The following is a 23192-nucleotide window of genomic DNA, read 5'->3' as shown; positions in this document are numbered from 1 at the left end:
AGGCCAAACTACCTCCACCACCTCCAGATGTTCTCTCAAATTATCTGTTTAAAATTGTAATGCCTCAATATTTACTGTTTCTCCCTTGCTTTTTCTCCACAGCATACCATTATTCTAATACATTACGTATTTTATTAACTTATCTTGTCTATTTCAGCATGTACACCCAAGCCTACTACAATGTAATGTTAAGCTTTTTGAGGATAGGAATTTTTGTGTGTTCTGTTCCCTACAGAAAACCTAGTTTTCTATCTTAAAAACCTAGAAATTGTGCCTGGCATACAATAGAAAATATTTACTGTTTTAAAAAAAATTTTTTTAAATGAGAACTATGGGCACCTGGATGGCTCAGTGGGTTAAGCATCTGCCTTCGGCTCAGGTCATGATCTCAGGATCCTGGGATCCAGCCCTGCTTACCACCCCCCGCTCAGCAGGGAGTCTGCTTCTCCTTCTCCCTCTGCTACTTCCCCCTGCTTGTGCTCTCTCAAATAAATAAACAAATCTTTCTAAAAATGAGAACTAAATTAGGACAAGAGAGCAAAACTTTCCAAGTATCCACAATATTTAAAAATATATGATTTTTTTCAATTACTACATTTCAAATCCCTAGATCACCACAGACTTATTACATATTTTAAGAAAGGGGAAGAATTGAAGTAAATTTAGGATTCCGAATTCTTACATTTACTTATTTCTTTGATAATCTGTTTTTTATTCTATCCACACTTGTGAAAATTCCTCATTCTAGATTTAGAATCTAGACAATTTTATACACATCAATACAAGACCATTATTTAAGACCATTATTACTACATCTAGATGATAAATCCTCTATCATCTTCCATTTCTGTATATGCTGAGAGAGGACAATAATTTACACAGTATATAGCTTGGCGTTTAGAATAACTACATTGGGGGTTCCAAACTAACTTATTCTTAAGAGGTTTCATAAGGACCACATGGGGCTGGATGTGCTCAGCCTCAGGTTTATCTGTTCTCTGTGCACTTATCTCCATGCTACCTACATAGGCTTCTAAATTCCCATCTGCCTAACCTGTCCTTGTAGATGCTAGTATACTAGTAATAAAGAGGTAGTCATTCTTAGGTAGGACACTAGGTAAATGAAAACTGATATGCACACATTACAAACTTTCAAAGGCAGGGTTCTCCCCCCCCATCCCCCAATCCTATTAAAAGAAGCATAAAAGCAGAGGAAAGGTTTGGGGGCGCCTGGGCGTCTCAGTCGGTTGAGCGTGGGACTCTTGGTTTCGGCTTGGGTGGTGATCTCATGGGTCCGAGGATAGAGTCCTGCGGGCTCCGCGCTCAGTGGGGAGTCTGGGGATTTTCTCACTCTGCCCTCCCCCCCCCCACCACCACCAAAATAAATAAATGACAAAAAAGACAGAGGAAAGGTTTAACTGCATGCCAGGAACACGGCTGTCTCCACAGGACGGGCCCTGGCAAGGTGGCAGGCAGGGGAGGAACGTGTGGGCTGAAGAGAATAACCTAAGGGTCTCATAGAGCACCCCTCACCCCCATCCGACCCCGTTTTCAACAAAGAATCCTGAAGCCACACTGTGAGGTCCTCTACGTGCCCCTCTGCCTCCTCCACTAGGTCGCAGAAAGCAACAGTCCTGTCCCTCAGACTTTGTGGTCCCGCGGGCCAACATCCTGCAGCCATCCTCTCTTCATCTCTTTTCAACCAGGAGACATGTTCTGGGCTCCTAGACTAAATCATTTCAGTGTTCGTTCCAGAGGCCTCCAAAGGATACTGCATAATAATAAAGGCAAATCGCAGTCGGTTTCCCTGGATTCCTGTTCACCCTGACTTTCTGGGTCAATTCTCTTCCTCGCGTCTAATTCCGGACTCGGGATGAGAGGCTGTGGAACCCCGCGAAACTGACGAAAACAGCTCTCCAAAGATAAGCACAGAAAGTAAAGTCTCCTCGAAGACCCAGAGTGGTCTTTCGTCACAGGGAAAGAATGAACGGCTAGAACCTCTAGGGCAAGGATCAAGTGGACAAGCCAGCGTCCCAAGAAACTCCTCGAGGTCCCCGGAAATCCCGAATCTACGCGTAAAGCCCCATATGGCTCCCCAGCCCCCCCACCTTCGCCCCACCCTCCCCTCCCTGCCCTCTCTGACCAAATCCCTCCCGCCTCCACCTCTGAGGGCTGGCTCGCGCCCCACCTGGGGCGCCAGTGATCTCGCCTCAACGCCAGTCCCGCCGAAGTTGCCGGAGCATGCGTGATCCCGCCCCCCAGGGCCAGGTCTCACCAATGGGGGTTAAGCCCCGCCCCTGGGCCCGCCCCCTCTGCGTCTCGAGACTAACGGTTCTAACGGTTTTAACGGTTTTAACGGTCCTAACCATTTTACCAGCAGTTCATTGGCCGCAGGTGGCCTGCCTCTCATTGCGTACCGCTACACGGCCCACGTGTACCTCGCAAGATGTACCCGCTCACCTCCACAGTCACACCCCTGCCGCCACCCGCACCCCACCGAGCATGCCCTCACCAATGCAGACCCGCTCAGGAGTTACCTGACCCATCCTGCTGTATGCGGAGTGGACTGGGTGCCCAGGGGCTAGGGCATGACGGGGGCCCAAGAGGTCCTAACAAGAGCTGGTAGGGAGAGCCGCTGGGAGGCAGCCACAGAACTGGCTGACTGGTGGGGAGAAAAAGGCAAGAAATAGTCCAGGGAACCTGGCCTGCTAGATACTGAGACAATCTGAGAGCAGGGTGGGCAGGGGCAGAGGGTGTAGGGAGGAAGGGTCTGTGGAACTCTGCCTCTGATGGTTATAGATGGCTTTTAACGCCATGAAACAGAGATCACCAATGAAAGAGTATGGATGGAAAACAGATTGCCCTGAGCCCCAGGACACACAACTTTAGAGGCCTAGATAAGGAAAAAGCAGCAAAGGACCCCAAGCAGGTGCGGTCAGGGACAGAGGAGGGACACCCAAGAGAGCGAGGTGCTGTGGAAGCCTCCTGGATCATCCTTCAAAGAGGAGGAGGAGACCAGCTATGTTGTTACTGGTGGGAGAATGGAGGAGTGAATGGAGGTCTCAGTTCTTGAATTCTCCATGAGAGACTTACATGAGGATCCCCACTTGAATAAAGACAGCCAGAAGGAAAGTGGCAAGCACAGAGCAGTTTATTAAGTTTAAGACAGGAGAGTGGGCAGGCCCAGAGATGGGAACTGTACCAGGGTTAGGGGTGTCTTTTTATGTTTGCAAAGTTTATGGGTCACAGTGAGGGAAGTCTCTGACAGAGGTTGTTTCCAGTCATCTAATGGACTCCTCCTACTGGTTAGGAGGAGGCGTTTTGGGCCCTACAAGTGAACTGTGGTAATCCAGACAATGGAATATTAAGCAGTAAAAAGAAATGAGCTATCAAGCTAGGAAAAGACATAGAGGAAACTTCAATATATTTTACTAACTGAAAGGAGCCAATCTGGAAAGGCTATATACTGTAGGATTCTAATATAACATTGTGAAAAAGGCAAAATTCTAGAGACAGTAAAAAGATCACTGGTTACCATGGATTGGGGAGAATCAGGGATGTATAGGTGGAAAAGAGAGGATTTTTAAGGCAGTGAAACTATTCTGTATGATAGTATAACGGTGCATACATGTAATTGCAGTATACTTTTGTCCAAACCCATAGAATGTACAACTGCAAGAGTGAACTCTAACACAAACTATGGACTTTGGGGGATAATGATGTGTCACTTTAGGTTCAGCAGTTATAACAAATGTGCTATTCTGGTGAGGGATATTAGTAATAGGAGGGGTTATACAAATGTGGGGCAAAAGGTATATGAGAAATCTCTGTACCTTCCATTCAAGTTTGCTGTGAACCTAAAATTGCTCTAAAAATTCTATTAAAAATATATATGCATACATATATGTATATATATGGAGAGTTTTGCATATCCATACAATGGAAAACTACTAAGCCATAAAAAGGGATGAGTGATTGATAGGCACCATGACATGGATAAAACACAAGGTAATTACCCTGCATGGAAGAAGTCAGACACAAAGAATACATATTGAATGGTTCCATTTATATAAAATTCTAGAAAATGCAAAGTAATCTATAGCAACAGAAAGTTAACCAGCAGTTGCTTGAGACCAATGAGTGCCATAGAGGAGGATTACCAATGGGCAGAAGGAAACTTGAGGGTGAGGGATACGTTTACTACCTTGATAGTGGCTATGTTTCATACATGTATACATAGGTCAAAATGTGTCAAATTGTACACTTAATATGTGTAGTTTATTGTGTTAGTTATACCTAAATAAAGCTTTGAAAAATAAAAACACATAGAGTTGAAGCTCCACTCTGCCTTCCTTGATACCATTCCCCAGGTGACTTCTATCCTGAATTTGATGCTTATCATTTCTATGCATGTTTTATACTTTTAGTTCATATGGTTGCATTCATAAATAATATATAGCATTGTTTTGCATTATTGTATCATGTTATAAATGGTATACTTTGTGCATTTTCCTACAATTTGACTTTTTGACTCACAATTTTTAAGATATATATTTGTAGATTAAAGTATCTTTCCTATTGCCCTATTGGTAAAACATTCAGCTGCTTACAGTTTTTCCCCTATGCAGATGCTGCAATGAAACTTTTTGTACCTGTGAATACCTGTGAGAGTGGGTCTTCAGGGTAACTATAGTAGGGTGGTTTTTCTGGCTGGTAGGGTTGTATCATGGACACCAGCACGGTCTGAATGTTTTCTGCTCGTCAACTTTTTATTGGAATATTTTTAGAGGCTGATTGCCAGCTCTTTTTGGTTAGTGAAAGAGATGAACTTGAACTGTTCATGTCCCTGTGTTACAAATGAGAGAGAAAGAGACAATAATCTGCTGAAGTATAGCTTGGAATGGAACCACAATGTCAGATATTTTCATGCTCCTTCTTTTGCTCCTCTGATATGCTCTCCTTCTTTTCTGGGGCCCTGGTAACAGTCACCTGCCCAGTGTTCTCAGGTGCCACAGACTCCTAAAAGAAAAGTTGACAGAACCTTATTCTGAAGCAGCAATTTTATCCTAAGAACCATCAACCCTTTTAACATTTCTTCTGACTCTGTGGAATGCTTTCTTTTTTTTATTTTATTTTAATGATTTTTTTATTATATTATGTTAGTCACCATACAGTACATCCCCGGTTTCCGATGTAAGGCTCGATGATTCATTAGTTGTGTATAACACCCAGTGCACCATGCAATACGTGCCCTCCTTACTACCCATCACCAGCCTATCCCATTCCCCCACCCCCCTCCCCTCTGAAGCCCTCAGTTTGTTTCTCAGAGTCCATAGTCTCTCATGTTTCATTCCCCCTTCTGATTACCCCCCTTTCTTTATCCCTTTCTTCCCCTACCGATCGTCCTAGTTCTTATGTTCCATAGATGAGAGAAATCATATGATAGTTGTCTTTCTCTGCTTGACTTATTTCACTTAGCATTATCTCCTCCAGTGCCGTCCATGTTGTAGCAAATGTTGAGAACTCGTTCTTTCTGATAGCTGAGTAATATTCCATTGTATATATGGACCACAACTTCTTAATCCAGTCATCTGTTGAAGGGCATCTCGGCTCCTTCCACGATTTAGCTATTGTGGACATTGCTGCTATGAACTTTGGGGTGCCTATGGCCCTTCTCTTCACTACATCTGTATCTTGTGGAATGCTTTCTAAATTTATGTTCCTGGCAATATGGTTACACAATTTTAAAATGCAAGATTCACCTTTAAAATTCTTTGATATTTCATTGACTATGAGTTCATCACACTCCACTGTGGAGTATATGTTTCTATATGTAAGGACTCTATCTAGACTGTTAATGCTGAGGGGCAGATTTCTCTCATAAAGAAGTAAAAACAAGCAGGAAGCACAAAAGGGTAGCAGGCTGGGCACTGTCTCAACAATCTCAGCAGCATTGTGCAGTCACAACCTCCCTTTGTCACTAAGCAACAAGAAGCTGAGATTCTCTTTCCTCAGACATAGCCTCAAAAAGACAAAAGGAAAGTTTGCCTTTTCTACTTCCTTCCTGGAAAGATGCAAAGTGCTTTAGTAGGCTCCTGGGTAAGAGCGCACTTTACAATTAATCTTGGCTCCTGGCCCTGGGGTAGTACCTGAAATGTGAATGAATCATGGAGTAAATTTAGCAAGAAAGATTTCATCCAGCATCCAGGCTGGAGGAGGACCCTGAACTTCCCACTCCCCCTCCGTCATTCTAAGGTTACCCCTAGAACCTACCTAGTCTTTCTGATGCCATGTCCTTTCTCATGTGTCCTGGTCTCACACTAACCAGCTGAATCTCCTAGTCTTCTAGCCACCCCATTTATTCCCAGTTTTTTGCTTGGTCTCCCCAAACTTCTGGAGTTTGACTGCTCTCTATGCTGGGAACATCTTGAGGGCAAAGACTGTTTTCTACCTGTATATCCCATGCCCAGTCCCGTGCCTGGAATGCAGTAAAGGCAGCCCAGTAAATAATATTGAACTAAACTGAAGAGAGAGCAAGTTAAACAGATAATAGAAAGATGGACAGACAAGTTGGGCAACCCAAACCCTCAGTGGGATGAAAAGATAAAGGGCTTTTCAGTCATGTATAGGAAACTGCTGTGATGGCCAGAGGCCACAAACTTGGGTCAGCTTCTTTCTGCTCAGGGCTATGACTCCTCATATTCAGGTCCCACCCTCATTGTCATGAGGGGCTATTCCTGTACCCTGTCACTCTTGATCTAGTCATCAGGTTATTTTGTCCCTGATCCTATTCGTTGTTTCTGACTCCCTCACCATAAGGAAGTTTCACAAGGTCCAGGATAATTCTGTCCTTTCACCATGGTCTCTCCAGCTCATATTAGGATCTTATGAAAGAAAGAGGGGAAGGATGGAAGACAGGAAAAAAGGGAAAGGAAAATAAAGGTGCCCTTTCCCTACACATAGATAGCCCTCCCAGGTGGGCCAGCACAGCTGAGGCCAACTGTTCTTTTTCTTTTTCTTAAAGATTTTATGTATTTGTTAGAGAGAGAGAGAGCACAGCAGGGGGAGTGGCAGGCAGAAGGAGAGGGAGAACACTCTCTCCTCTCAGCAGAGAGCCCAATGCGGGACTTGATCCCAGGACCCTGGGATCATGACCTGACTTGAAGGCAGATGCTTAACCGGCTGAGCCACCCAGGCATCCCAAGGCCAACTGTTCTAACGATGGATGACAGATGGGTGTCCCTCTCCTCAGATTCTTTTTATTCTCTCAGTAGCTCTCAGGAGAGGCTTCTGGCCTGGGGACCTTGAGGTCTGAGACTCAGGGTAAGCATTTGGGAGGGATTCACCCTCATGCCTGCCTTATTATAGCACAATGCTGGCTTCTATGGACACTACAGAGGCCAATTCAAGAGTGAAAGTGCTCAAGAATACCGCCTTGCAGCCAAGCCCCAGCCTCCAGCAGTGTTCCTGCAGCGATGTCAGGTACAAGGCAGCCCTGGGGGCAACTGGGGTGGCTGGGCCAGTTTCTGTTTCTCTTGGACCCCAAAAACATCTTCCCCAGACCTACCACTGCTGAACCTTAGGAAATGCATGAGTCCTGGCCACTCTTCTCTGAAATAGCATTATTTCCATTTCTCTACCTATAGAAAGGGTGGAGAAGAGCTAGTACCAAGCTGGACAGTCTTGCTCAATGCTCCTCTTAGGCAGAGGGAGGGTCAGGGTCCAGTTTGGGTAGGTGACCATGGGAAAAGACCCTCCAGAACCCAGAAAATAAGCCTTGAGTTTTGCCAACAACTGCTCTCAAGCTCAGATTCCTTGATGTCCTAAAAGCCCATGGTCTAATCCACAGTCAGCCTTGGAGTCCAGAGGCCCAGGAGGCTTCCTCTGGTGAAGGAAGCAGCATAAAGTGGCTGGGTACCCACCCACATGAGTAGCCAAGGAGGACTGGAAAGGAGTGGTGGCAGAAGTGGCTTTAGGCTTCCAAAGAACAGGAGAGAGAGAGATGCAGGGCCCAGACCCTCTACTGCTTCTAGGCCTGGAAACAAGGAAGGGGCAGTGATCATTGGTTGGGGTCCCAACAGTAAAAAGCTCACTCAAAACAGGAGAACTCAGCAGAGTGTAAAGGCAAAGGAGTGGATGTGAGGGCCTCAGGTAAAAGTGGTATCACAGGTTGGTAACAACCAAGTGGTCAGTACCGTTGGGCCGAAGGGACAGGGCAATGTATGGCTCCCAGAACCCAGAAGGAGAGGGTGGTGTGGAGAGAACCATCCTGAAAGGAGTGGTGATTTTGGGTGGAGAGACACAGACAGGTGGGGGTTAGTCTGGGAGGGAGTTAAGAGAAGAAACATCTCTTTCCTTCCCTCCTTCTCTTCCTAGGGCTTTTCAGTGGCCAGAGGGAAGGCAGGCTGGTGAGAAATGCACTTAGATCAGCCCCCTGGGCAACAGCAGGGTGGAGAACATGGAAGAGTGTCTGGAACATGCTCTGTCCACTGCAGCTTCTTGCTTCCAAGCCTCTAGCCAGATCCTACTTGATCTGTCATCTGAATTCTCCATGACTTGCTTTCCCAGGCCAAGAACATGGTCTGGAAGTTCCCATGTTATGAAGCTTGCAATTCCTTAGCATTCTTAGTTGGAAGGGTTGCCTGGCACTGCCTACTCAGAAAGCCAGGCCCAAATGCAGCTCCAGACCACTTATCTGGGGCCACCACCTCCCCCTTGAGAATAATGGGACCTGGGTAATACAGGGACAGAGGCAAACTGGGGACTTTCTGCTGGGTGTTTGTAGTTGCCCAGTGGCAGCTGTCATCCTAAAGACTGGAACATCATCTCAATCTGTCTCCCAGAAACAGAAGTAGGGAACGTGTTTTGGGATATGTTTTAACTGAAGACTTGTTACACAAAGCATTTACTAGCATTACCAACAGCTAGCTCCAAACAGCATGATCTATGTGTCTTGGGCTCAGATTGTATAAATGCCAAGTCTGGTGGCTCATTCTACGTCTAAAGCTCCTCTAATTAGTGGGACTGTTTGGGGAAGGTGCACATTTTATTTTCCTATTAGCTAAGAGATATCAGGTTTCAACCCAACTACTTGTAGTTATTACTGTTGAAAAACTTTTCAAGATGTGACACCACTTTTCTTTAGTTTTGGTCAGGTAGAAATTTTATCTGTGTCATTCAGGTGCAAGAAAATTCTCTTTTCTTCTTTTTCTTTTTCTTTTCTAGACCAGATTAACTTATTTCTAGCTATCACCTGCCTGACTCTTGGGACATGTAATCCTGGTCTTGTTTGTTCTTAAGGTCAGACAAGAGTCCCAGGGACTCATGGTTTGGAGTAGGTACTTCATTGGTGGTACCATGATTGTTGTATCCCTCCCTGTCCCACCCTGCCATGCCTCAGTCTGCCACAGGGGCTCCTTACTCAGCATCCTACTGACTGCAGAATGCCCAGCCTCCACAAGGGCCCTTAGCCCTCCCACATGCAACTACTGCCCCCTCCCAGGAAATCTACCTTTCCTCCAAGGTCTCTTCAGTTGGAATCCCAGCCTAAGCCCACCTGCTCAGAGACCACGGGTTTTACAGCCTCAATGGAAAAGGATCCTAGAAACAAAGATGCAGGGGAAATTCTCTCCAGGGACAAGAATACTCAGAACTGCCTGGGTGGAAGGAAACGACTGCACTTGTTACCAGGCTCTCACTATTTTGAGAACAAAACTTGAGTCAATGGGAGTCAATAGAGTATCCTGCCACTGTTGGAATAGTGAGTTTCACTCTTCCAGGGACTGTGTCTAGAGGCATTCAGACTAATCCAGAATCTGACATCCCATCATAGGCCATCCTACAGTACAGCCTCTAACAAAACTAGGCTGTCCTGAACCCTTGATAATGGAATTGTGTACCTTTATACCAACAAGGTTGGGAAAGCACCACAATCCACATGGGGCAAGTGAGCAGGCTGACTTCAAGAAGTTTGTGTTGTAAGACCTAAAGTTCTTATGAAGTTGTCTGAAACAACATGTCAGCAGGGCCTGTAGTGATTCCCTATATGCTACGTGTGTCTATGACCAGATCAAGTGTGCTTTCCTTACTGAGGAGCAGAAAAGCACTGTGAAAGTGTTGAAGGCACAAGAACAGAGTCAGAAAGCTAAATTTTTCTTAATGAAGATTTTTGGAGTAATAAAAAAAAATCAAAAGGCAAAAATACATATATAGTGAGTTTTCAGAGTCAGAGCTGCCTCCAACAACAGAGGCATCCACATTCTTGGGCTGTGTACAATTCTTTAGCCAAGGATAGAGATGGAGAAGAAATTTGGGGGTCAATTGGAACTTGCTGCATACTCCCAGGGTTTTTTAATTGAAATTTTTATTGAAATAACTGTGAATTCACAACCTGTTGTGAGAAATAATAGAAATCCCTTCCATATTTTTCCCAGTTTCCCACAATGATCGTATTTTGCAAAACTGTCATATAATATTGCAACCAGGACATTGACATTAATGAAACCCACCTATCTCAGATTTCCAATTTTACTTACACTCATTTGTGTATATTAAGATCTATAAAATTTTATCACCTATTCAGGTTTGTGTTTCCACCACTACAGTTAAGATACTGGCCAACATCACAAGTATCCCTGGTGGTGCCCTTTTATGACCACACCCACCAGCCTCCTGCTCGTCTACCCTTTCTCTGTCTCTAATCCCTGGGAACCACCAGCCTCTTCTCCCTTTCCAAAATTTTGTCATTTCAATAATGTTATATAAATGGAATGATATGGCTTGCAATATTTGGAGATCGGTTTTTCTTGCTCAGCATAATTTCCTAGAGATTCATCCAAGTTGTTCATGGTTCATTTTTCTTCATCACTGAGTAGTATTCCATGGTATGCATATACCAGTTTGTGTAACCATTCACCTATTAAAAATATCTGGGCTGATTCCAGTTTTTGGCTCTTACAAATAAAGCTGCTACAGGTTTTTGGGTGAACATAAATTTTCATTTCTTTGGATTAAATGCCTAGGAGTGCAATTGCTGGATTATATGGTAGTTGTATGTTTAGTTTTTAAAGGAAGCTGCCAAACTGTTTTCTAGAGTGACTGTACCATTTTACATTCCCACCAGCAATGTATGAGTGATCCAGTTTCTCTGCATTCTCAGCAACATTTGGTATTGTCTCTGTTTTATTTTAGCCATTCTGATAAATACGTCGTGAGAGCTCATTGTGATTTTAATTTGCATTTCACTAATGTTTAATGATGGAAAACATTTTTTCATGTGTTATTTGCCATCTGTATATCCTCTTCAGTGAAATGGCTTCATGTCGTTTGCCCATTTTCTTTTTTTAAAATTGAATTTCAATTCATTAACATATAATGTATTATTTGTTTCAGGGGTACAGGTCTGTGATTCATTGGTCTTATATAATACCCAGTGCTGATTACAACACATACCCTCCCCAATGTCCATCACCCATTTACCCCATCCTCCCTCCCCTCTCCCCTCCAGCAACCCTCAGTTTGTTTCCTAAGATTAAGAGTCTCTTACGGTTTGTCTCCCTCTCTGGTTTTGTGTTCTTTCATTTTTTCTTCTCTTCCTCTATGATCCTATCCCTTGTTTTTTAAATTCCACATATCAGTGAAATCATATAATAATTGTCTTTCTCTGATTGACTTATTTCACTTAGCATGATATCCTCTAGTTCCATCCACATTGTTGCAAATGGCAAGATTTCAATTTTTTGTTGGCTGTGTAATATTCTGGTGTGTGTGTGTGTGTGTGTGTGTGTGTATCACATCTTTATCCATTCATCTGTCAATAGACATCTTATGTTTGCCCATTTTCTAATTGGATTGCTATTTTACTGTTGAGTTGTGAGAATTCTTTATATATTCTAGGTATTATTCCTTTATTGGATATTTGGTTTGCAAATATTTTCTTCCAGTCTGTAGCTTATCTTTTCATCTTCTTTACACAAATTTTCACAGAGCAAAACTTGAAGAATTTTTTGATGAGAGCCAGTTTATCAATTTTTTCTTTTATTGCTCTTGCTTTTAGTATCAAGTCAAAGAACTCTTTGCCTAGTTCTAAATACTGAAGATTTTTTCCTATTTTTTTTCTAGAAGGGCTCTGGGTTTTTAATCCCTGTCGTGTCAGCTTGCTTTATGAGGAATGAAAGGTAAGGCTGGCTGGCTTCTCACCTTCATGGAGCTTTCATTGTATTTGGAAACCAGCACCAACTGTCTAGGGCAGGAGGTCCTGATAGGGGAGCTTGTTAAAGACACACACCACAGAAGATTCTGGTTCAGGGATCTGGGATGGAGCTAGCCCCAGCCTTTTATTTAGGAACCTGCTGTCAGTCATTGCTCATACCCCAACCCAGCCAAGACTAAACTCACCAGATCAGACACTTCATTCAGGTCTGCAGCAGGAGAAGCTGAATGGCTGGGGACAGGGAATTATGGGGCTAGAGACCAGGCACAAAGGCAAAGTGGATGGTCTTAGAAGAGATTCCTATTGAGATCTGGGGGTCTGTGGAGTGGTCTTTCTCTGCCTAGGTATAGGCCATGGTTCTCTGGCTCCAACTGGGCCAAAGCAAACGCCCTGGGAACTTTCTGAACCCTGTTCATTAATTAAACAGCAAACATGTATTTGCCCAGGCACCGGGCTCAGTGTTGGAGTTACAGATGAGAGCAAGACAGACAATAACCTTTGCCCACAAGGAGCTTATGTTCTCATCAGGAACATTAAGCAACATCATACTATGTAGTCACCTACTATTCCAGAAAGTGGAAAATGCAGAGTTGGGGTGATGGCACTGCTGCTGTTAGTGCTTGAAGTCCTCCCAAGAGGGAAGTGAGACGGAGTCCTACGGCCAGCTACAGGAAGAATCCCAGACAGAAGGCACAGGTGGTGCAAAGGCCCAAAGTGGAAATAGCTGGTGTGTTTCAGGAGCAGTAAGAATGCCAGTGTGGTTGCAGGAAATGGAGAGATCAATATTGTGTGGGTCTCATGGACCACTATGATGACTTTGGCTTTTACAAACGTGAGGAACTGTTGCAGATTTTCAGCAAACAAGGGAGATGATCTGATCTAAATATCAGAAGAATTATTCTGCCTGCTAAGAGGACAATAAACTGGAAGGGAAAGCTTGGAAGCAGGGACACCAGGCAGGAAGCTCTTGCAATAACTCAAGCAAGAGAAGAAGGTGTGTCTTTGATCAGGGAAAGCAGTGGACATGCTGAGGAGTGGTCCAATCCTGGGTACATATTGAAGGAATAATCAACAGGATTTCCTGACACTTTGGATATAGAGTGTGAAAGAAAAGAATCAAGGGGACTCCAAGGTGTTCGGCAGGATCTAGCTACCATGACCTGACCTGACCATGACCTGAGGCTGCGGAGGGGTGGGGTTGGTAAATGATCCAGAGCTCAGGCATGTGTTTGGAGATGCCTGTAAGACATTTACAAGGGGATATGGAATAGGCTGTTGGCTACTGAGTCTGGAGCTCAGGAGGGAGCTCAAGCTAGAAAAAGAAATGGCAGTTTCCAGGTGGTACTCAGGGCTAAGAGCTTGGGTTGCTCTTGTGTGGACAGAGGGGAGGAGAGAACCGAAGCCTGGTCCTGGGCAATCTAAGAGTTAGAGGGCCTGACATGAAACTTGAACCACTCCCCTTCTGGTGGAAGGATGTCTTAGGAGATGCTTCAGCCCCTTCATCAATCCGCAGCCCTAGAGACTTCTGCTTTGGAGGCAAATACCAGCACGAGGTGTCCTAGGAGTGAGGCATTGCTTTAATTTCTAATTGCCTTTTCAGGATTTTGGCAAGTTTAGCAGTTTAGGGGTAGTGGCTCCTGCCAGCTTCCCTCCATTACAGGTCCTGAGGTAACATCTTAAGGGCAGGTAAGCATCATTTTTTTCCCCATTCACCTTCTTTCTCACTGTCTTTAAAGGAGCCGGCACAGCAACACTTGTTCTCCAAGCATGACAACCGTACTTCTTTCGACAAAGTGAGTGCTGGAGAAAGGAAGGAGAGTGGGCAGGGCCCCAGCCTAGGTTGAAGTTGAGGTAGGGTGGAGGGGATAAGACACTGAGGGGAGGGAGGGCTCCTGACAATCTCTCTTGTCTGGGAAACAGCCCATTCCCCAAACAAAGGTACCTCTGCTTTGGTTTCATCCACTAGCTTGCCTGACAGTGAGCAAATATCCCTGGGGCCACTGACTTTCTGGATGTTTCACCCTGGAATGGAAGGCATGGCTGGGGAGGCAGGCCAAAGAGGCTGGGGTATAGGCCAGGGGGGCCAGGCATCACCAAGTAGGCTTGGGTTGAGGAGGGGGCAAGGGCGTGCTTGGTGCCAGGACTGTGGGCCAAGGGCCCATACCGTTGAGGAGGGCCCCTACTGCCTGCTGCAGGGAATCGGAAGGCGGAAAGACCTGGAGCGCCTGGGGCAGCGGCACACCTTCCTGCGCTGGGCACCCCATGAGCTGGAGTTGAGCCAGCAGCGGCCCCTTGAATCCTCCTACCAGGCCAATTTCCGGTCAGGCCCAGGACTCAGTGACCTCCCCCAGCGCCTTATCCACTTTGTGCAGATCGCGCCTCCCCGTACCAGCACCACCTACCAGCAGAACTTCTGCCACCCTTCCCGGGGTGGCCACTGTGGCAGCAACAATATGGGACCAATCACCAACACACTGCCTGACCTCCCAGGGATCCCAAGACCCAAGCTGCTACAGCATTACCTTCATGCTGGGGTCTCGGAGTGTCTAAATTGGTCCAGAACATTAAACAAGGACAGCTGACACAGCGGCCTGTCTGTGCGTGCAGCCCAAGGGGCGTAGAAGCTGGAGAGCAGTAAGGCCCATGGCACCTGTGCGTTGGGCAGGGGAGGTGCTGCCCTGGGAACCCTGCCACTGAGTGAGAAGCCTGCAGGAGGCTAAGGGTCCTGGAGGGTCGCCATGGTCACAGCAGATCAGCGCTGGGACCCCAAATCCATTCTTGCAGTAAACCCAGCTGTGAGCCCCTTGCACTCATGCGGCTGCAGGGAAAGCAGAGTCAGTGGGCCCTCCTAGTGAGCAGCAAAGTCTGGAGGAGGAGGCAAAGGCTGGCAGCTCTGATTTCTCTGGGAGGCTACTATGCCTCTAGGGATCTGGTGGGAAGCCACATAGTTCTGCCTTAGCTGGGACAGGGGGAGTCTGCCCTGGCCTAACCCCCCACTGGACCACCCCTCCCCATGGAGGTGCAGAGACTTTGAGGAGATCCTGCGTGACATGGACCTAGAGGTCATCCTGACTCTGTGGTGCTTTGCTGTGGTTTTCTGAGCTCTTCTGGCTGTCCTGTGAGTGCCCTCTAACACCCAGGACAGTGTGGGGCAGCAGTCATCCTATGTCACCAAAAGAGAAACTAAGGCTTCAGTGGGGCTAAGACACCAGAACACTTTGGGGGCAGAAGCCAGATCCAGAGGGCTACTCTGGACACTCTTCCCTGGGAGAATCAAGGCCCCTGAAGGAGGGCAAGGGGCTGCAGGGGCAACGCAGGAGTCCACACCAAGGGCCATATGCCGGATTTTAGCAGCACTTTTACTTTCACATCTGAACTTCCTGGGTCCTCACAACAGCCCTGTGAGGTAGGTAGGGCAGGAAAGTTTCAGAGATCCCCATTTACAGATGAGGATGCTGAGGCACAGAGAGGTGAAATGACTTGCTCAAGATCACACAGTCAACAGTGTAAAGGGCCCAAAGCCAATATTCCTCTGGTCCTCTGGAGGTTCCTACACCCACTCCTCCACTCCCTCTGTGTCCTCTGACCTCTCTCAACTCTCCTGGGGCCACAGAGGCCTTCAAGGCAGGCTGACAGGATTTTTCAGGAACAGCCATTGGGGTGAGCCCGGTCAACTCCAGGCAGGCACTAATCCTGTGGGGCATGAGGCCAGCTCTCCCATCCTCCCACTTTCCAGTTGGACAGAGGGCCCAGTAGTTCCAGAGCAAGTGTGGAGCTAGGCATGGTCCATGAATGAATGGGGTAAAGGTGGGTATAAGCATATGTGTCCTGCACTAAAGACAAAGTCCCCTCCCCCTCTGAGACATTTGTCTCAAGTACCTGACCCTGTGCCTCCCTCATCCCACAGAGCCACAGTGAGCTGCTTCAGCAGCAAAAGGAGCCACAGACATTTGCCTCTGGCGCTGCGCTGCTCCAGATGACACATCCCATCAGGCATTCAGACCCCATCACGCAGACACAGCGCCTCCACAGCTTGGCTGGGACCCTGGGCCACACCCCCAATGACAAACAGCCGGGGCCCAGCCTGCAGACTAGAACAGGAGCAGCGGGCTGTGGGCATGGCAGGCAGGGCCTCCCAGCGCCGCCGTGCAAGGCTGAAGCCCTCCACAGAGCCCAGAGGGCACGGCTGGTTGCCTGCAGGAAGGAGACAGAAGTTGTAAAGGGCACCGGCTGCAAGGGCCCCCACTCTTTTGCTCGCTGAGCCCAGAGACGGCCCAGCAGGCATCACCCTAGGATGGGCTACCCGTGCCTTCCTACTCATTGCCCCCATTCATCATTTGTTCATTTCTTCAGATTTCTATTTGTCCGTTCATTCAGTGGTCACTTGTCCTGTTTCTGTCTCCACTGATGCCGGTACAGAGCCATCAGGTGCTGAGGGACACCCCAAGAGTGAGGCTACGCAGACTATCCCCTGTCTGCTTCACAGAGCGGGAAAGGGAAGCCCACAGAGCCCTGACCCCTGCCGTGCCTGAAGAAGGGCAGAAGGTAGTGCTCATGCTTCGGGTTCCTCCTTCCTGTCCTGGGCTCACCTCCTATCCCTAGCCCCACAGATACTCACCAAGGCCCCCAATGGCCATGATGTGGCCCCCAAGGGAGCCAACCACAAAGTCGGCCCTCTTATCCCTCATGCGCAGGCTGCGGGGCAGCTTGGTCCAGGACCCTGCAAGAAAGGGGAGGTCGGATCCAGTCCCACGACACACACGGTGCCCCTCCCTCCCATGGAAAGGAGGACAGCCCAGGCTAGCCACTGCTCACCATGTTCCAGGTCGAACATCTCCACAGTGTTGACAAAGTGTGGGCGGGAGTAGAAATTGTGGGGCCCAGGCTGCTGCAGGCCACCCAGGCTGAAGACGTTGCCTTCCGCCATGGCACAGCCAGCAAAGGCCCGGCGGCTGGGCAGGCTCGGGTGCCGGGTCCAGGTACAGGCCTCCAGATCAAAGGCCTCAAAAGCAGTCACTGGGAGCTTTCCCTGGCGGCCCCCTGCCAATGGAATTGGAGCACCTGGGAAGGAGCCTGGGAGGCCTAGCAGGCTCCTCCTCCACCGGGTTGCTAAGCCTTCACCACTGCCCACCCTAGCCCCCCCATACCCAGCTGTGTGCACACCAGAGCATGGGTCACCTGCCCTGCAGATCCTGAGGCACTAGGGTTTGGTTTTTCAGCCCAGGAGGGCCACCAAAGGTCAGAACCTCTAAGCAAGCCTGGCTCACTCAAAGCTGCTCTTGTCCTGCCATCTCAGGCTTAACCTGATCCCGGCCAACCTATGGGGATAGGTGCTTCTGCACTTCGAGCCCCTTCTCCGCCTCCCCCAGGCCCTTACCCAGGACATAGATCTTGTTCCCGTGCAGGAAGGTAGAAGCCCCGTAGCAGGGTGTGGGCATGGAGGGTAGTGAAAGCCAGCAGTCCCGCCGGGGTTCATATACCCGAACTTGGGCCTGGGGAGCCGTGTCTGGGCCCATTCCCCCCAGAGCATACACCATACCATCTGCATAGAAAAGAGCAATTCAGAGTTCACCTCAGCCTGGCCAGGGCACCCTACCCTGACAGCTGCCCTGGTCGGGCCTGGGGGTGCCTGGGGACCCACATGTTTGTAGTACCCCTTCCAAGCAGCAGAGAAACCCTCCTTCCTTTCCAGAGTGGGGGTTGGGAGAGCTAGGATTCCTGCTCTGGCCAGGGCCCCTCCAAGGGAAGAGCAGGAGGCAGATGATCTAATTATAATCCATCTCTGTCTCCCTGGAGATGCTATGGCAACCAAGTCTGGCATCTAAGCAGGACCGGTGGTCAGACCTGGAGGCCACAAGGTGGGGGCTCCCCTAGGGGAAGGAGGGTAGAGGATGGTTTAAGCTAGGGAGGGGCATATGGGGATCTGCTAAGCATAGAACTCAGACTGGGGAGGGATCTCCGGGGATCAGCTGGGGGCTAGGAGAGGGGCTTATGCCTGTAGGGTGGAGGTGCTGGCCGCAAGCCTTCTGCCCAGAAGCCCTGCCAGGACCTCTGTATCCCACCCTTTCATTACAGGAGGTTCTGGTCCTGTTACACCCTCCGGGTCAGCTGGGGGCATGTCTGGAGGCCTTGGGGAGATGGGTCAGTCAGCTGAGGGCTTCCATGGCAACTATCCCCAGGCCAGCTTGGCCTTCCCATCTCAGGCTCCCTGGTAAATGTGTATATGGGAGGAAGAGGGGGGAGGGAATCTAAGCACTCACTGGGCTCTGAGCCAAAGCCCTGCTCCCCTCCCCCTTCCCTAGACTATTTATAACCTTGAGAGTCATTGGGCTACCCCTCCTTGTCTCTTAGAGAAGAGGAATGGGCAGGGAGGTGGATGGGGCCTCCCATCATGCTGGGGGCCAGCCTGGGCTCTGCCCCCCACTTCACAGTGGGAAAGGGCGGTTAAGGCTACTGCTAGCTCAGCTCAGACCCAGGGAGGAGAGGGTCTTTATGAGAGTCAAAGCTGTGTCCAGGGCACTCAGACAATGTTTACAGCTCTTGTCCAATCTCTGAGGGTAAGGGACCAAGTCAGAAAAGAATAGAGGGTGTTGGGGCACCCGAGGGACTCCCTTAAGGCCACTCACCTCTCTCCACAGTTGCAACCCCCATGGCTGCCTGAGGGAGGGTGGCCCGACGCTCCCAGCGGCCCTCATCAGCCAGGAAGGCCTCCACGGCAGCTACAGGGCTCTGGCCCTCATCCACACCGCCCACCACTAGCACCTGCTTGCCCAGCACCACAGCAGCCGCACCGGCCCGGGCAGTGGGCAGGGGTGCCAGTGCGAGCCATGTATGCGAGGCCATGTCCAGTGTCTCGGCAGTGTCCAGGGGCAGTCCAGCCCGGCCACAGCCCCCCAACACTAGCAGGTGCCCATCCTGGTATGCCACTGTGCCATACACCCGGCAGGTGGGCATGGGTGGGAACACCTGCCAAGCAAAGGCTCGGCCACCTCCTGTAGCCATGGTGTTCACCTCCAGTGGCAGGCCATACTATCTGCTCAGGCTGCCGGCCTCACTGAGGGGCATCATGGGGCCTTATCTTGACTCTATCAGGGCCACAGGGAGTGTCTGACCAGTTCAGGGACCTTGCCTTCACCTGGAAGAGAGAGGGAAAACAAAGGGTCAGGGCCACTGACCAGTCCCTGAGGATACAGTTGAGCAGTCTGTAGCTGAGGGCAGGACTGGCCCAAAATCACTGGTGGGAAAGGCACAGGGAGGACCTACCCCTCCTGGCTAGCACGCCACTATAGAGGCCCTGCTGGGTGGGAAAGAGGGCAGATTCCCAGGCAACTTCCCCCCTTCCTATGGGGCATGAGGGATTCTCCCTCCACCCCTGCCCTCACCTAAGAACACCCAACATCCCCCCGCTTCACATCTAGGTCAAGGTGGGAGGTAAGTTGACTAGGATAGGACACTCCACCCTGGCCCCCTTCCCTTCCTCTTGACAATCCTCGTTCTGGTGCTCTGCATGAAGGGAGTTCTGTACCCTCCCCTTATTGCTTTCCAGTGTGCCCTGGACAGCCAGGGAGCAGACTCCAGGGTATACTTACAACCCTTTTGGGGGCCATTCCATAGAGATCATCCATTCCCATCAGCAAAAGGCCAAGATCAGGGCGTTTGGGACTGGGAGGGGAGGAGCTGGACGCCAGGGTTTCACATTCCCCCTTCAGGTCTACTCTTAGGGGTTTGCCCATGCCAGGTTCCCAGAGGCCAGTCTCCTTGGTGTCCAGAAGTAGGGAGGGGGATGATTTGGGGATCCCATGAGCATTAGGACTCTAGACTCCCATAGCCAGGGCGTTTCCAGTAGGAATGAGCAGCTGGACTTCCGAGTCCCTTCACAGCAGATCCCCAAGTTCCTCAGCCTCTCCTTTCCCGCGGGGGCCACGCTCCTGGGACCCTTGGCATGATGGCCTCCTGGCCCCAAACTTCCAGCTCGCGGGAGGCGGGGGAGTGGGGGGCGGGTCCAGGCGAGCACGCTTGGGGCTCTGCGCCCCGCGCCCCAAACTTCCCCTGAGCGCGGCTCCTGCGGGACTCACCGGCCGGGGCTCCGGCGCCGCCGGGGCGCGGGGTCCGCCGTTCCGGCTCCGTGCCGGCTCTGGCTGGGGCTGAGGCCAGGCTCCGGCGGGGCTCCGGCGGGGCTCCGGCTTGGCTCGGCGCGGGGCGGGGCTGGACCAGGTCCGCCCCTCGTCCCCCCCTCCCGACTCGGGAAAATCTCCCCCCCGCCTTAACCCTGCACCTGCCGTGGCCAGAGCAGGGCGCGTCGACCCATAGTCACACGCAAATCGGTAAACAGACGGATAGACATGTGGACGCTGGGCCTGCCCAGCATTTAGGGTCCGACCTCGGGCGGGGTGGGGGAGAACTGAGGCAGCAGTGAGAAGCACAGCACGTGTATGGTGGGGGACCGTTCTGAACGCGACCCAGCCTCGGAGCACCCGCGGGGTGGGAGGAGGTGGGGGGGCGGGGGGCGGGCCAGCAGAACCAGCAGGCTTGAGGGGCCGGCGCCCGCCCACCGGCATTGAGCTCTTAGGAGCCTGAAGACAGGCTTCGCGGCGGCGCCCCCTGGAGGCCACTTGGGGAGTGGCCTGGGCCTCTGGTAGGGGCGGCGGCTGGGTCGCACTTCCCAGGCACACAGCGAGGCGCTTACGGTGGACACTGAGACTAGCAGGTGATGGAGGAGCAGGCAGTGCCGGCCTCAGGGCCTGACGGGCCCTTCCAGGCCTGGGTGGGGGAAGTTCTTGCTGGGAGGGTAGCTCTGAGTGAGGATTGAGCTTCAAGAGTCAGAGGCCAGGGGACCTCCCAGACAGGTCACTGCAGGGCCTGAGGCGGCTATGATGGGACCCGAGACATTTTGTGACTGTTCATATCCAGGGGCTGGGCCTGCCTGTAGCCAACTCTGGGATCAGGTGAGAGCAAGTTGGTGTGACAGAGGCCTATCTATTTCGGAGCCAGGCCCTGGCACAGCCTGTCTTCTGGGCATTCAGAGTACTGGCTAAGTCTGTGAGCTGCAGGACCATTTGTGCAGGTTGGTGGTCACCTAGAAGAACTCCTTGAGGTTGTCTGTGCTTGCTACTATCTTGTCCCTCTTTTATGGACTGTGTGTGTCTCACTTTCCCCAGAAGCACATCTGGAGACAAAGATATCAGTACATACAGTTCATGTGGGAGGTGAGGCCAGGAAGCACCAGCAGATGAGTGGCAAAAAGAGAAAACAGTCAATAAAGGCCGTGTCATCAAGCAAGTTACCACTGTGGGCAACTGGGACCAAAGCTTGCTGCGTTCCCTCCCAGTGCAAAGGTTGCTTGAGGAATTCATTCTCAAATCTCCATCAGTCGTGGGCCGAGAGCTGCTTGGGGGCACTAACTCCTTGGTTTGCCTAATTTCCGAAGCCAACCCTGAATGTGGGCAGAGCCTTCTTCATGTCCAGAGAGAGCCTCCAGCCCCTTTTACAGGCTGGCAATTGGAGTTGGAAGGCTTCCATGGAAATGGTGGTACCGAGGCCAGTTACAGAACCTAGACAGAAGGCTTCCATCCTCTCCACTCTGCTCCCGACTTGTTCTTCACTTAGGGCACTGGTACCTTTCCTCCACAGGGTGTTCCCACTGCTCTGCAAAACCCCTCACATTTCCCACTCTTCCCTTTCCAGGCCCTTTCCCCTCTCCAGCAATTAAGCACTTAAAATCCTCCTACCTTGAGATACCTCCCAGTACCCTCAGTCCCTCCAGTCTCCCTTTCCTCCCCTCTAGTCACCTTGATATCTGCTACCCTGTGTCCACTGCTCCCCCTAAATTGCTCTTGCCGAAGTCACTATGAAACACCATACAGGTAATACTACGGGTCCCTATGGTCTTTGTCACAGCTGAAATCTTGCTGACATCTTCAAAGTTTCATTTCTTGTGACCTTGGCACCTCTGCTCCAACTTGTCCTGCTTCTCAGAGTCTTTTGAAGACCCTGCTTCCTCTTCTCCCCAGGAAGTAGTTCCTCAAGATCCAGCCCTGGCTTTTCTCCTTGGCACACAGACTCCCTCCCAGGCCCACTGGCCTCATGCACAACTAGATCTCTACCATATCTCTCTGGTCAGGTGGAAATGAACCTAGGGCCCATCACTCAGGCCGTAAAAGATGCCAAATGGAGAGAAAGGGCTGGATCCTGGGATGACCCTGGGGTCTCTACCAACCTCATCCTTTCTAATCCCAGTTACACTTACAGGGTCAGCATCCACCAAAATCCAGGTTAAGTCACACTTTGGTCTGATGAATGCTCCCAGAGTTCCAACTGGCACATACTGACCACCAAGAGGCCGAAGAAGGCTCAGCTTCCCCTCAGGATACTAGGTACTCATGACTCTGACCCCTAACCCCTACTATCCTCCCAGTTCTAATGTCTGCAAGCCTGGGGATGGACCTGCCCTACCTGGTCCTCCATTTTGCACTGAACTCTGGGCTGGACATCACCAGAGAGGGATTCCCTTTCCAGGACACACCTAAATCCATGCCATCCCTGGAGGCTGGGCCCTGCCTCTTCATGGGACTGGCTTCTGTTTACACAGCGCTGGCACTACCTAAACATGGAGGGGCCAATGCTGCTGGCTTTGGAGAAGCTGTGGAAGACAACTGGCACAGAAGGTAAGGCTAGATTGGTCCTGAGCTAATCCTCAACCATGGATGGGGCAGAGACAGGGCTCACCTACAGCTGGGGACTGGGCATACAAGGTGGGACTTCCTGACTGCTCCAAGAGACCCTGGCCCTTGGAACTCCACACTTCCCTTCTTTCTGACAGGATGGGGGGCTAGAAGCACTGACCCCAAAGGAGCAGGAGAGTTTGCATTTTACTGTTGGGACACCTTGGTTATGCTTGAAGGCACTGAAGACCTCACTGTCAGTGCTGAGGCCCTGGGAAACTCAGAGTTGCCAGAGGAGGCCTAGGGTGGGTTGGGCATTA

General features: G+C 50.0%; 3 protein-coding genes across 5 annotated transcripts in view; 1 reads left to right on the top strand and 2 right to left on the bottom strand.

Moving 5' to 3' along the window:
* The window catches only part of IHO1 (interactor of HORMAD1 1), a 40534-nt gene extending 38289 nt beyond the window's left edge, over positions 1-2245 (bottom strand). Inside the window, exon 1 of the mRNA XM_026500830.4 lies at positions 2189-2245. The gene's annotated coding sequence lies outside the window, so the exon portion shown is untranslated. The remainder of the gene's footprint in view (positions 1-2188) is intronic.
* Positions 2246-12104: 9859 nt separating this feature from the next.
* CUNH3orf84 (chromosome unknown C3orf84 homolog) lies at positions 12105-14793 on the top strand. Its single transcript, XM_057312094.1, has one exon. It carries the CDS (start codon positions 14224-14226, stop codon positions 14791-14793), a length of 570 nt encoding a protein of 189 aa, XP_057168077.1. The 5' UTR covers positions 12105-14223.
* Positions 14794-15549: 756 nt separating this feature from the next.
* On the bottom strand, positions 15550-20663 carry KLHDC8B (kelch domain containing 8B). 3 transcript variants are annotated; one of them, XM_026500825.4, is made up of 6 exons: positions 20287-20660; positions 18838-19346; positions 17589-17753; positions 17027-17251; positions 16830-16931; positions 15550-16405 (listed from the first exon to the last, which is right to left on the bottom strand). In XM_026500825.4, the coding sequence occupies exons 2-6, from the start codon at positions 19211-19213 to the stop codon at positions 16209-16211; spliced, it is 1065 nt and encodes a 354-aa protein (XP_026356610.1). In that variant the 5' UTR covers positions 19214-19346; positions 20287-20660; the 3' UTR covers positions 15550-16208. The 3 variants fall into 3 exon arrangements, with proteins under 3 accessions (XP_026356610.1, XP_026356611.1, XP_026356612.1); XM_026500826.4 differs by lacking the exon at positions 20287-20660 and adding an exon at positions 19801-20239; XM_026500827.4 differs by lacking the exon at positions 17589-17753 and having other exon boundaries at positions 20287-20663.
* Between the last annotated feature and the right edge of the window lie 2529 nt (positions 20664-23192).

Source organism: Ursus arctos, unplaced genomic scaffold (assembly GCF_023065955.2).
Source record: "Ursus arctos isolate Adak ecotype North America unplaced genomic scaffold, UrsArc2.0 scaffold_14, whole genome shotgun sequence".
NCBI lineage: Eukaryota > Metazoa > Chordata > Mammalia > Carnivora > Ursidae > Ursus > Ursus arctos.
The sequence above is the reverse complement of the archived record's forward strand: the minus strand, read 5'-3'. Positions and strand labels throughout refer to the sequence as shown.